The 13498-nt window shown below is 53.1% G+C and overlaps 1 protein-coding gene across 1 annotated transcript in view; it reads left to right on the top strand.

The window, feature by feature from the left end:
• Positions 1–13498, top strand: part of LOC111151667 (plexin domain containing 1) — a 53766-nt gene that overhangs the window by 2159 nt on the left and 38109 nt on the right. The window contains exon 2 of the mRNA XM_022509798.1: positions 5442–5620. Within this exon, the coding sequence (XP_022365506.1) occupies positions 5442–5620 (179 nt within the window). The remainder of the gene's footprint in view (positions 1–5441; positions 5621–13498) is intronic.

Below are 13498 nucleotides of genomic sequence, written 5' to 3'. Positions count from 1 at the left end.
GGGTAGGACATTCTAGGGGAGGGCCGCCAAGGAGGGACAGCCTGGCTGGGATCCGTGGTGGAGCCCTGGGGCCTGGGGAAAGGGCATCGGGGAGCTAGATGTGAAGGAGTGCCATCCAGCCCCAAGACTCCAAGCTCTCTGGGGTGGGGGTGGGGTGGGGAGGGGTTCGGGGGAGCCTCAGGAGGGAACTGAGATCTCCCCTCCCTCTTGATGGGTTGGTTGGTTTGGTGGAGCCTTGAAACTCCTTCCAGCGTTAGAACAGGAGCAGGAGAAAGATGAAGAAGCCAAAGATATAGTCTGGAGGTGAGGAAAGACCGCAAGAGGCTGATAGACAGTCAGATGGACAGACAGGAAGATGGCCTTTGGATGCAAGGGGCATGGCAGGGGCAGCAGGCTCTGGCCCAAGGGGAACGGGAGCCGCCTAAAATAGACAGAGAAAGAAGCAGCAGCTGGAGGGCTTGTCTTTGGGCTGGGAGTCAGGAGATCAGGCCCAACATCTATCCCTCTGGCCACCCTGGCAACTTCCTCCTTTCTCTGCACCTGGATTTCCTCTTCTATAAAGTGGGGTTGGACCAGATCGTGTCTAGGGTCCCTATAGCCGTGATTCTGCCCCATCCCTCAACACACCCAGGCTGTGGGACGCTGGTCTTCAAGTCCAGGTGTTGGTTAGCTCAAGGGCCACATCCTCAGAGAGGCCCACCATGATGGCTCTGCCCAGGGGAGCAATAAAGCCCAACCCTTTTGCCTGCACTCATCAGCATGTCACATTGTCTCATCCACCACTTCATTCATTCATTCATTCTTTCATTTACGTGTCTTTTCCAACTAGAATCTTCTGGGGCCCAGGGGTTGTGTCCACCTGTTCACTGTCGCCCTGGCACCCGGCGCAGTGCCTGGCACACAGTAGGGCCTCAATGTGTGTGTACTGAGTGAGTGAGCAAATCAGGAGGTGGTCACGGACCCCAGACTCTCCCTTTGAGAGAAACTCACAGAAAGCCAGGCTCTTCTCTCCTTTCCTCTTCTCTTCCTGGTGGTCCCTTCCGGCTAGTTCCCTGTGCCTCCCTCCCTCTCCCCAAGGGAGGGTCCTCGGTGAGAACTTCAGTGGGTTTCCCTGCAAGAGGATGCCGCTGAGGGCTTTGTAACTAGGACACAGGATTCCAGTTCAGGGTCTGGAGACTCTCTCAAGCCCCTAGGAAAGAAGGCCAGAGGACTTTGCTGGGGGCTCTGCGCGTATCATTTTGTTAAGGACTCAAAAACAACTACAAGTGTAGGTTTTATCATTCCCGTTTTACAGATAAGGAAACAGAGGCTTAGAGAGCTTATGTAATTTGTCCAGTGTCACAGTCAGTAAGCGTTAGACTCAGAGTTCATCCCGGAGCTTGTACGACTCCAAACCTGTGCTCTTTTCTTGCTGCCTGTGCCCCGGGGGGAAGGGCGTTCTCAGCCTGTGGGCCTCAAGTACTCAGGGGCTTTTGAAGATTCCTTCCCTCCCTCCCTTCCTTTCCTCCTTCTCTCTCCTGCCCCCTCCCTCCCTCCTTCCCTCCCTTCCCTGCCCCTTCTACCCTACCTCCCTGGATCCCTCCCTCCTTCCCTCCGTCCTCCATCCGTGCTTACCCAGCATTGGCTCTGCGTCGGGAGCCGGGAGCCTGCAGAAGCACAGATGGCAACTACGTGTGGGGATCAGGGCTGGGACAGTGCAGGTAGCGTTTGGGATGACAGGGGAGAGATGTCGGGGGATGCTTTGGAAAGAGGTGCCATCTCATGGCACTTGAAGGATGAACAACGGCTCCTCAGAAGGGTTCACTTATGGAGCAGAGTGGTCCTGGCTGGGAAAGTCATCTGTGTGAGGCCCTGTGGCCAGAGTGAGCCAGGCTGGGTCCTGGAGAGGGCTTTTTAGGGAGACCGGAGGCTGGAGGAGACAGCAGGGATGGGGTCACAAAGGGTCTTCGGCTGGAGAGCTGAGGGGTGAGCTGGAAGCCTGGGAGGGAGGGAATCAAGTTTGTCCTGGGTGTGCGGGAGATTACCTCAAGGGCATTAAGGGTGGTGACTGCAGTGACTCCTGGATTGCCTGGTGGCTGTGAGGCAGGAAGGGCAAGCGGGGGGGGGTGGCGGGTGGCTCTGCCAGGCCCTGGGGCTGGGCATGACGTGGCCTCCTGAAGTCAGCCCACGGCTTCTGGTGCCAGAGCAGGACAGTGGCCCACAGAGGGTCTGGGGCGGCACTCCTGGGGCGCCCCCCATTGTGCCAGGGGACATGGTCTCCTAGACAGGGCTCCTGAGATCGGGCACGTTGGTCCCCAGTGAGCCAAGCCTGTATGCCAGGCCTTCCCCGGGCTGTCCCTGCACCTGAGGAAACAGCTTAGGGCTCCTGGTCCCCTCTTGTTGCCCTCCCTATGGCCTGAGCAGACCCTGAAGTCAGCCCTCCTGGAAGTCAGCCTGCCCATGTGCACCTGTCCTGCCATGGACTAATTGTGTGACATTGGGAGATTCCACGACACCTTCATGCCTCACCTCCCAATTCGCACAATAGACCCAACCTAGCAGCCATCCCAAGGGGTTACTGCGGGATGTAAATGAATTCATGGGCTTCAAGCATTTGGAAGAGGGCTAGCACCGACTAAGCGTTCTCGAAAAGTTAGCTGTCATTTTTTATTTTCCCTATTATGGCACGGACAGCCCACTAGACGGCAGGCGACTTGGGGCCGTGGGTGAACGGACGGGTGGCTACGGGACCCAGGAGTGGGTGCTCTGGGCTCTTCTGGTACTTCTGGCCGGGGCTCCCAGGCAGCTACACTCACATGCATGCATCTGTGTAAAACAGGTGCTGGGAGGGACAGAAGGTAGAGCAGAGAGGGGCCAAGCACGGGGAGAGGTTGGCAACAATGTGTGAGCGTGTGGGGAGTAGGGCCAGGACCTTGGGGCAAGTCTGTGTGTGCACAGGCACATGGGCCGTGCAACACACATGTGAGCCACCAGCTATGTTGGCTGAGGGGGTGAGGTCCTGTCCCAGCCGACTGGGAGGGGGCGGGGTGGCAGGGAGACAGAGGTGGGGGTGGGGTTGAGAGGGTCAGACTCAGGGCTTGGCCAGGGTAGGGCGGATTCCTGGGCCACTTCCCTCTCCATCCCCTTCCCTGCCTGCCTTCATGGACACTTTGCCTCTGACCTGAGCCCCAAGTTCTCTGATTATAAAGACTTCTCATTTGACATTTGAATTTGATGCTCATGGCAGCCTGTGCTATGGGCATGACTGTCATCCCTGTGTTCATGCTGAGGAAACGGAAGCTCAGAGAGGTCAACAGACAGGTCCAAGGTCACACAGCCTGTGGGTGCAGGTGTCCCTTCCCTGACCCCACAGCTGGTTGGGTCCCCCTTTTCAGCCCTCCTCTCAGGCCTTGGACCCCCACTTTTCAAGTACCCTTCTGTTTCCGTTGCAGGATAGTGATGCCTCCAGATCCTCCGCACCCCCTTCCAGACCTGTTAAGCTCCTCTGCTCGCTCTGTACACGTTCCTTTCCTATTCTGGCTCTCGCCCAGGCTCAAGGGCTGCTTGCAAGACGACCCGGGGAGCCGGGCAAAGCAGCCCAGCACAAACGGTTCTATCTCCAGAGGCAGCTGTGGGCCCCACCCGAGAGGGGCAAGACAGCCCTGGCTTGGGTTCTGAGCCTCGGGCACACTGCCTTCCCAGTTCTGGGCGCAGGCCCATCTCAGCCAGTGGGCAACTTGGGGAAGGGGCCTGGGGACCACCCTTCTCCCCACCTTCTCCAGAGCATCTGGTTGCGATTAGGGGCAGAGAAGTGAGAGGGGGCCGGCAAGGGTCCAGCAGGCACCAGCAGCCAAGAATGACTTAATTGGATAAAATGTCTAATGACAAACCAGGGCCCCACAGCAGAGTCCTGGCCCCAGCCCCAGGCCTGGTGCTGGCCAAGCCTTGTCTCAACCTCTGTCCTTGCTGACTTCCAAGAGTTACTTACCTCTAGTATCGTGTCCTCAATTGTACAATGATTGAGCACCTACTCTTTGCTAGACACTGAGGATACATATTTGCAGAAGATGGGGACAGTCCTGGGGGAACTCGTCTACCAGGGAGAGAGGCACGTAGTTACATCATCGGTGCTCTAGAAAAGAGGGTTGTATCTAGCAGTTCTGGGGAGGGTTAGGGTAGGCAGAGGTGGAGAAAGGTGTCCGACGTGGAGTGGGCCTGGAATTGATGAATATCCCAGGAAATACCAGATCCACCTCTCCAGTGATCTGTATCCCACACACACATCCATAGTAGGTGTGACAATATAAGACACATCTTTGGGGGCACAGATATTTCCAAAAAAGGAATAGCATGATTTCTGTGACATTTGGAATGCACTTAACGACCTAGAGGAGACAGAAGAGAACGATTGGAATGGCTGTTAACCGGCCGGTGTGCAGCGTCTTTCCAATCCTGTGCCCTGGCAGACATTGTTAATTGATCATGACAATCTTTCTTGCTACACGCAGATGGAGCTTCCGAGTTTGTCTCAATTAGAGAGTGCTCCTGGCTGTCGCTAATCTATTAGAGAGGACTTTTGAGATGAAACCTATTTGCCATCCTTAATAGTGGTGAAGCTCAATGTTTTAGGGAGAAAGGGACTTGCCCAAGTGGCTTGGAGGTAGTCGCAGGACTAAACAGTGGTCCCCATCACGGAGACATCTTCGATCGGCACCATCTGGGAGGAGATGCCACTGGTATCTAGTGGACAGAGGCTGGGATGCTGCTGGACTTGCTAGAAGGCTCAGGATAGCCCCCACAACAAAGAATTCTCCAGTCCAGAATGTCCACAGTGCTAATGTTGAGAAGCCCTGAACTAAAAGAGCTCTACTCTCAGGCTTCTCGCCCATGGAGTCCCCTGGAAGGTGAGATTCTATGATGGAGAAATAAGGAACTGGTTTGGAATGTTCCAGAGCAATGGTTCTCACTCTTGTCTACAGAGTTCGATTCAGGGCTTTGGAGAAAGCTCCCCTGGGGATCATTTAAGACTCCTAATGCCCAGGCCACACTACAGAACAATTATATCAGCATTTCAGGGGTGGGACCCAGACAGGAGGAATTTTTGAAGCTCTGCCGAGGATTCCAGCGTGCCCTGGAGGTTGAGCATAATTACCTCTTTGGAGGTTTGGAACTTACCTCCATCCCTAACCCAAGGTGTGACAATCTTTAACCTCTGTGAGCCCCTGATTCCTGTCTGCAAAATGGAGAGCATCGTATCTACTGTGGAGGGCCGGGGTGAGGGACTAGAGGTGTTCTGTGCACAGAGTGTGAGGCGTGGAGCTGGCCCGAGGCTCTCAGTGCATGTGGGGTATCCCCACACTCAGGGATGGCGTGGGGTTGGGGCCTCCGTAGAGTACATGGGCTGGTCCCCTCTGTGGACCTTTGTTCTGACTGCTGGGACTCAGCTTTCTGTCTCCTCCCAGGTCAGGATGCAGGCCGAGGCTCTGGATGGGCTGCCAAGGGGACCACGCAGGGTTGGAGTCAGAGAGCCCGAGAGAGCCCTGGGCAGGTGTCGGAGTCGGACAGGACCCAGCTGAGCCAAGACCCAGGCGGGGGCACCCTGGCCATTGACACACTACCTGATAACAGGACCAGGGTGGTGGTAAGTGCTGTAGGAACGTGGAAGGGGAGGGAAGTGGAATTGGGGGGCTTCCCAGGTGCCCTATGTGTACCTGTCAGATGCACAAATCACATATTCTTTGGGATTGACCTTGGATGTCAGCATGGAGAAAGGTATCCCAGGGGAGGGGATGAAAGCAGGGCATGGCCTGGGACATAAAATCTTCGCATCTCAGAGCTTCATAGATTGCCTTCCTCCTCGTGCACCCAGAGAGGGGAAGTGACTTGCCCAAGGATACACAGCCTGTGCACAGGACTCCTGGCACTGGACTTTTTCACTGCCTGTGGCCTCCACTAAAAGCTGAATGAAGGTGGCATTACTAGTCACACCCAGCTGCCATCTCAGGCCCCTCTCCCTTTGCATTTCTGCACCATTTACAGACAGCGCAGCCCCAAAGGTTTAATGGCTGCAGAGGCTCAGGCTGCTTAGCTTCCGGGCAGGGCACAGAGTAAAGAAGGCAATTAGTGTGGAGCTTGGGGCAGAGAACCTCCTCTGCCTGGGGCCAGTTGCATGTGGAGGACGGGGGGTGGTGGTGAAGGGAGGCCAGGAGGGCCAAGGCCCAGAGGAGGCGCTGTCCTTGCGGTGTCTGGCCCTCCTCCCCAGCGGGCTTTCTTTCCAGGAGCCTGGCGGGGACTCCGTGTCTGTGGGTGAATCGATCACCATGTGTGCGTGTGTTTGCACGTGTGTCTGAGGGTTTTCTGTATTACGTACGTTTGCCTGTGTGTCTGCCCGTGGGCTGTCTGTGCGTGTGTGAGTGATGAATGTGTGTGGCCCTACACGTGTGAGCGTGCCCCTGGCCGTGTGTATAGGCGCCTATGGCTGAGATTGAATTCCTAGGACGCAGAAAAACTATGAAACGAGAAGCAACAACAGGATGTGCTTCTTCGCGTACATTTCTTTATGTTCAAAAAGATCTTTTTACATCAAAGGAGTGCACGCAGGTAGTCAAAAAAGATCAAATGCTGCTAAGATCGGAGAACAAAGCGCGGCAGACCGCCCCGCCTCTCTGCACCTGCCCGCCCCTCTGCCCCGCCCCTCTGCACCTGCCCGCCCCTTGCTCCAGAGGCGCCACTGGAGGAGGCCTTTTCTCCTGGCGGTTACCACCGTATTCCTAAGTAATTTGCTTGTGCTGCTGCCTCTTGATTAATTCATTTAGACATTATCTGTTGACTACCTGTTGTGTACATGAAGATTTGTCTTTTATGTACTCCCTCGAGTGTCATCCTGCTCTCAATATTTTTGTTAATTCCATATGCTCTGCTTTATATCATGATAATCATGTAAATATTCTTCGCCACTAACCCAATCAGGGTAATATCATTGTTTACTCTCTTATATTTTTGGTTTTCCTGGATCCTTGCTTCAAACCCCCTTTGCTTAGTTTTCTGTACTTACCATGGTTATATATTCTTATATACCCACTGGCCTCAAATAGAACTTTGGCGTGGTCCAACCAGTCTGTTTTTATCCCCTTCTTCCCCCCCCCCCCCCCCCCGCCCATGGAAACCTCTCTCCTGTTGTCCTGCTCTGACCTACCCTGGCTGCTGCCCCACGCAACCACCCCGAGGTCATGGTGGGGCCTCCTTCTCCTCTGACACTGGAACCCTCCCCCCTCGTCTGTCTTCTGTGTTGGGCACCCTGTTCCATGGACCCTGTGTCCTCTCTTCCCTGCCTCTCCCCCCTGTTTGTTTAGCTTCCTGAAAAAGGTTACACAGGAGGGAAAATTCTTTAGAGAGCTCGCATGTCTGAAAATGCCTTTATTCTATCCTCATACTTGATTGATATTCTGGCTGAATATAGAATTCTAGATTAAAAATAATTTTCCTTCAGAAGTTTGCAGGCATTATCTCCTGGCTTCCAATGTCATTGTTGAGAGGTTTTCTGTCCTTCTTACTCTGGTTCTTTGTTTATAGCTGCTCTCCCCCCACCTCTGGAAGCGTTTGAGGGTGTAAACCCCAGTATTCTGGAAGTTCGGTCATGTGCCCTGCCTCTGGCTCTTTTTCTCCCCACCGCACTGGATATGTGCTGCACTCTTGCCACCTAGGACTTACATTCACCGGTTCTGGAAAGTCCTCTTGTTTTATTTCTTTGACAGTCTTCTCTCTGCCTATTCTCTTCTTTCCACAATTCCCCTTGATTAGATGTCCATATCAAGGATTGATCCTTGAATTTCCTTCTCTCTCCTGTTGTCTATGCCTTTTGCCTCTGTGTGTTTGCATAGCTTGCTTGGTGGTGGTGGTGGTGGTGGTCCATTTTCTGGAAGATTTTCTCAATCTTATTTTCTTTCTTTCTTTCTTTTAAGATTTTATTGATTTAATTGAGAGAGAGCGAGAGAGCACAACATGAGTGGGGGAGGGGCAGAGGGAGAGGGAGAAGCAGATTCTCTGCTGACCAGGAAATGTGATGGAGGTCTCAGTCGGCAGACACTTAACTGACTGAGACACCCAGGCACACTTCAGCCTTATTTTCTTTTTTTTAAGATTTTATTTATTTATTTGACAGAGAGGGATCACAAGGAGGCAGAGAGGCAGGCATAGAGAGAGGGAGAAGCAGGCTCCCCGCTGAGCAGAGAGCCCGATGAGGGACTCGATCTGAGGACCCTGAGATCATGACCTGAGTTGAAGGCAGAGGCTTAACCCACTGAGCCACCCAGGCACCCCAAGCATTCTATTCTTTTGTCATGGATGTAATACTTTTTCTATCTTGGGATATTTTAAAAATTAAAAAAAAATTTTTTTTTGAAATTAAAAAAAATTTGTTTCCTGCTCTGCCCTTCCTTCCTCCCTCTCTCCCTCCCACCTTTCCTTCCTTCTTTCCTTCCCTCCTTCGCTCCTTCCTGTCTTTCTTTCCAGTGGGAGCGGTCAATGCAGGGACAGTTTACCCAGGAATGGGCAGAGAGAAGGAAAGCAGCAGGGGGTGGTAAAGTGCTTTGGGAACAGCAGGAGCGGGAGCCACTGAGAGCTCGGAGCTGGAGCTGGCAGGCAGGGTGGGGACCCAAACCAGGAGGAGGGGCCACATCTACTAGCCCTTGAAGTGGGGACTGAAGAGGGACCAGAGCCAACCAGCAGCCTGGTAGGGAGGGAGCAGGGTCATAAATGCGTTGAACTCTCCCTCTTTCTGCATTGTTTCCGTGACTTATTTTTCCTTTTACCTCAGGCTCTGACATGGCTTGGCACTAGTACTGATCCTATTTACAATTTGATATTTTGTTCGTTGTCGATTTCTTGGCTCTCATTTCTATTTTAAGATAGTGCATGAATAAATTGTCAATGTTTATGGCTGGGTTTGTTAGTGCCACATTAAATGTAGTACCTGAGGGCAGGGCCCCACCGCCTCACCTCATCCCTCTCTGAGATGGAACCTGCTAGAACCTCAGAGAACGAAGCCCCAACTCAATTCCCCTTCTGCCCTGTCTTCCCCATCTTGGAGAATCAAGGAGCCATGGTGGGATGATGGAGTAGAAGACCAGGGCAGGAAAGGTACTCTGAGTAAGGTGACCCCTGGACACCCTTCCCTACCTTCCCTACCCCCAGGTTTGTTGAACTATCGTTTAAAGAATTGATACTTTCTCTGGGCCAGATGCCAGGGTTACAGGGCCATGTCCCAGTCCATGCAGAGGGGATCTGGCCGAAGAGCCACAGAAATGCAGACTTCTGGAAGCCATTGTCTATGGGCATTCAGAAAGGGCAGTGGAGATCAGCAAGAACCAATATAGATTCAATAACCTCTAAAAAAAACAACACAGGGACACCTGGGTGGCTCAGTCAGTTAAGTGTCTGCCTTCTGCTCAGGTCATGATCCCAGCCAGGGTCCTGGGAATGAGCCCTGCATCGGGCTCCCCGCTTAGCGGCGAGTCTGCCTCACCCTCTCCCTCTGTGATCTCTCTCGCTTTCGCTCTCTCTCAAATAAATAAATAAAATCTTAAAAAAAAAAATTAAAAGTTCCCATGGACTTCTGGTCATATAGGTGTGGGAACTTCTGATCTGTAATATGTCAAAGGAATTTTAAAATCAGTTACTAGAATGACCAGCAGAACATGAAGCTTTCTCAGGTACCACATGGCTAACCTTGATGACCCAGGAGCGTTGTGGCCCCCTCGGCAGCCACACGTTGAGAGTCCACGTGAAAGAGCAAGGTCCCCTTGGCCGGAGACCCCTCTTGAGTGCCCGGGAGGCTGAGCCCAGCTCTGCCTGAGCGACAGGAGTGATCAGACTTCTACCTCAGCTGGAAGAGAGTTCGGATATCAGACTGGGATCTGGAAGACAGCCTTGGCAGGCTGAGTGATAGTCGGCCTCACGCCAGATGAAACTACCAGGATAAATATAAATCCTGGCGCTTGAGTTTAAAATAAGGTGGGAGAGATGGGGCTTAGCAGTAGTTCATGAGGAAAAGATGTGGGGCTCCTCACGGCTTGTAGGCTGGAGATGAGTCAGGAGTGTGAAGGGGCTGCCAAGGACGGAGGTGGGAAAGCTGACTGTGTTAGTGGAAACCAATGGAAACCCACAGAAACCCGGGAACCAGAGCTAGGGCTCTAAGATCGTGTGGGGCATTTCTTGGCCTGACCATACGCTGAGGGGCTTGTGCCCCCTTTTGGGTGGTTATCTAGAAACCAGAGGAGTCCAGAATGGCTGAAGGAGCTTGCGGGTTTTAAGCCTGGTACAGAGAAGGCTCTAGAGAGATGGCTGTTTTCTCACAGTTGCGGGGCTGTGACTGCTCTTGAGGGAACAAACTGTTTTGCTCCATAGAACTTATCACTTCCTGCACCGAATTATCTATTATTTGTTTATATTGCCTGTCCTCCCCGTGGAACGGAAGCCCCGCAAGGCCTGAGACTTTCCAGACTCTGCCATGGGTGCCCGGCACATGGGAGGAGGGCCTCCTTTGAAGGAACAGAGGAAGTAGGGATGTCCCCCTCCCTGGAAACCTCGGAAGACGGAGTTGTTGAAGAGAAGAGGTTATGCTGGGGTCCTTGGACTCAGTACCTCCAAGGACCCCAACTCTATTCTACTCTTGGGTTCCCACACATAAGAGAATGGCAGAGCTACACACCACCAGAACATGGGGGTGCATGCCTGCGACCCAAGTGGCCTCATGCTGGGGGCCTCCGTGGGGCCCGAGCTCCATTCTCTCCTGGAACCCACTGAGTGGTGTTTGATGAGGGTCACTGAGGATCACCCCCTTCAGCACAGCTGGGCCTCAAGCCCCACCCCACCCCAGCCCCCGTCCATGCTGTGTGCCCACCCTATCCCGGACAGCGGGCAGCCTCGGCCACTCAGGAGCCCAGCAAAGGGCCCCAGAGACACCTGCTTCTTCACAAGTCTCTGCTCAGTGTCTCTGATAGCTGGAGTCTATTTGACCAGAGGAAACCCCATCTAGACTAAGACTTGGTGGCAAAGAGTGAGGCAAGTGGGGAGTGGTGGGAAGAAGATATTTTGGTGGATTCAGTTTGGTCTGTTTCAGAAGGTTTTCTTGAGTCTCACCAGGAACTCTTCTCTGGGGCCATATCAAGGGGCCGAGGGCCTGGCAGGTGGGTTTCCATTCCCTCTGCTGCCCCACACACCCACCTCGGAGGCCTCTCCCACTCCGGGCCGTGGGCTTCCCTTCTGGCTCAGGCCTTCTGCCCAGTCTCTCTAGCCATCTTCCTATGTTGCCTCCTCTGGCCCAACACTTTCCTCCCATCCCCTTTCCCCCCAGATCCCTGTCCAGACTCCCTAGCCATCCCTCCTGCCTGGCCCCTCTGCCCAGGGTAGACCCAGGGTAGATCCCTGACCGGGGTCTTCAGCTCAGCTTCTGTTGCCCAGCACCCTGGGCTCACCACCTCACCACAGCGCTCTGTCCAACCCAGACGTGCTTGCTTTGAGGCCTTGAGCATCCAGCCAGCATTGCCAGGGTGAGCTGGCAGCTCCGAGGCCCCTGGCCAGAGCCCTCTCCTTAGATTTTATTCTCATACCCACTCTACCACCATGCCCCAGTGGAACTAGGACTCTTGTCTAGACCAGGATTTCCAGAGATTTTCCCACCAAGACCAATTCTGAGGCCCTAGAACACTGGCAAATTTTTTGGAGGGAGTGGGTTGGGGATTGAGGGGAGACACTAAGTCAGAGACCCTGGGTTGTGGCTCGGTTTATTCTGAGAGGCTAGAAAGGGAAAGGAAGCCTTGGACAAAGTTCTTCTTCCATCCTGGGGATTTCCAATCCTAGTCCAAGGTTTTCTTGGCTCTCTGTTTCAGATCTAGCCCAGAGTCTGGGAGAAACCAAGCTTGAGAATGTTCAGATTTGGAGGTTCTCCTGTAATAGAATAGTTCTCTCCATGGTAGGAAAGACCCTCTCCTCCACCCCAGTCTTCCCTAGGGCCCCACCTCCCTAAGTTTCTTTCCTCTCTGGCCAAGAAAATCTTCCTTGCTCTTTCCCCACCATGGGGAGCCCCAGGGATGCTGAGGGACCCTGCGTCCAGGCAGGTACCATGTGGTCCAAGATGGCGGACAGCAAGAGGGACAAATGAGTGCAATACCTGCCTGGTTTCTATAATCTCCCAAAGGAGGCAGTTCCCGAAAGGAGACCTCCTCCCCAGATGGAAGGGCCTGGGGGAGAATGGCACAGACAGACAGACTCATAGCCCAGAACCTGGTGACCAAGCTGTGCCCGTGGGAGGACCGTACCATGCTAGTGGGCTCAGGGGAAGGGATGAGGTGAGGAGGCTGAACCTGGGAGAATTCCAGGAGTAGTGTATAACGTGGGTGGAGGGAAGGGAAGCTCAGGAAAAGAGAAGAGAGAAGATAAGGGGTTTTGTAAGAGGAAGGGGTGTTTGGGGAGGTAGGATGTAGAGCCCAAGGGTCCAGTCTCCAGTGCTATGGAAACAATCTAGCAGTACTGGGCCCCAACCTTTGCAATGGCTGGTACCAGTTTCCTGACCCTGGGCTGGATGCTGAACCCCTCAATTAAGGAATCCCTGCAGTCCCCACTAGTTTCGACTTTCCCAGATGGGGTGGTAAATACTGATCTCACAGGGTTGACATTCAGGAGCAAAATGCGAGTTTTCTGATCCTGTCATCTCCTCACCCACCCGCTCCGGGCTCAGTACGGGTGCCAAGGACACCTCGTGGCTGCTCAACCCCAGGACATCTATCTCCCACAACAGTTACTCTTGTTGATCCTTTTCCTGTCCCTTGGGCAGGTTGGTGGTTGGTTGGTTTTCTTCTTTCTTTTTCTCGTGTTGAGGTGAGATTTACATAACATAATATTAACCGTTTTATTTTTTTTTAAGATTTATTTATTTTAGAGAGAGAGAGAGAGTGTACACATGGGGAGAGGGGCAGAGGGAGAGAGGGAATCCCAAACAGAATTCCTGCCAAGTATGGTGTCCAACATGGGGCTTAATCCCACAACTCATGAAATCACGACCTGAGACAAAATCACAAGTCGGACACTTAACCGACTGGGCCGCCTAGGCGCCCACATAACATAAACCATTTTATTTTTTTAAGACTTTTATTTATTTATTTGACAGACAGAGATCACAAGCAGGCAGAGAGAAAGGAAGGGAAGCAGGCTCCCTGCTGAGCAGAGAGCCCAATGAGGGGCTCGATCCCAGGACCCTGAGATCATGACCCGAACTGAAGGCAGAGGCCCAACCCACTGAGCCACCCAGGCGCCCCAACATTAACCATTTTAAAATGAAGGGCATTTAATACAGTCACAGTGTTGGGCAACCATCACCTCTATCTAGTTCCAGAATATTTCATCACCCCAGAAGGAACTACTGTACCATTTAAACAGTTGTTTCCCATCCCCTCTCCCTTCATCCCCAAGCAAGAACCAATCTCTGTTCTATTTTTATAGATTTACCTATTCTTTTTTTTTT

Source organism: Enhydra lutris, unplaced genomic scaffold (genome assembly GCF_002288905.1).
Source record: "Enhydra lutris kenyoni isolate GAN:26980312 unplaced genomic scaffold, ASM228890v2 scaffoldscaffold26, whole genome shotgun sequence".
Lineage (NCBI taxonomy): Eukaryota > Metazoa > Chordata > Mammalia > Carnivora > Mustelidae > Enhydra > Enhydra lutris.
The sequence above is the reverse complement of the archived record's forward strand: the minus strand, read 5'-3'. Positions and strand labels throughout refer to the sequence as shown.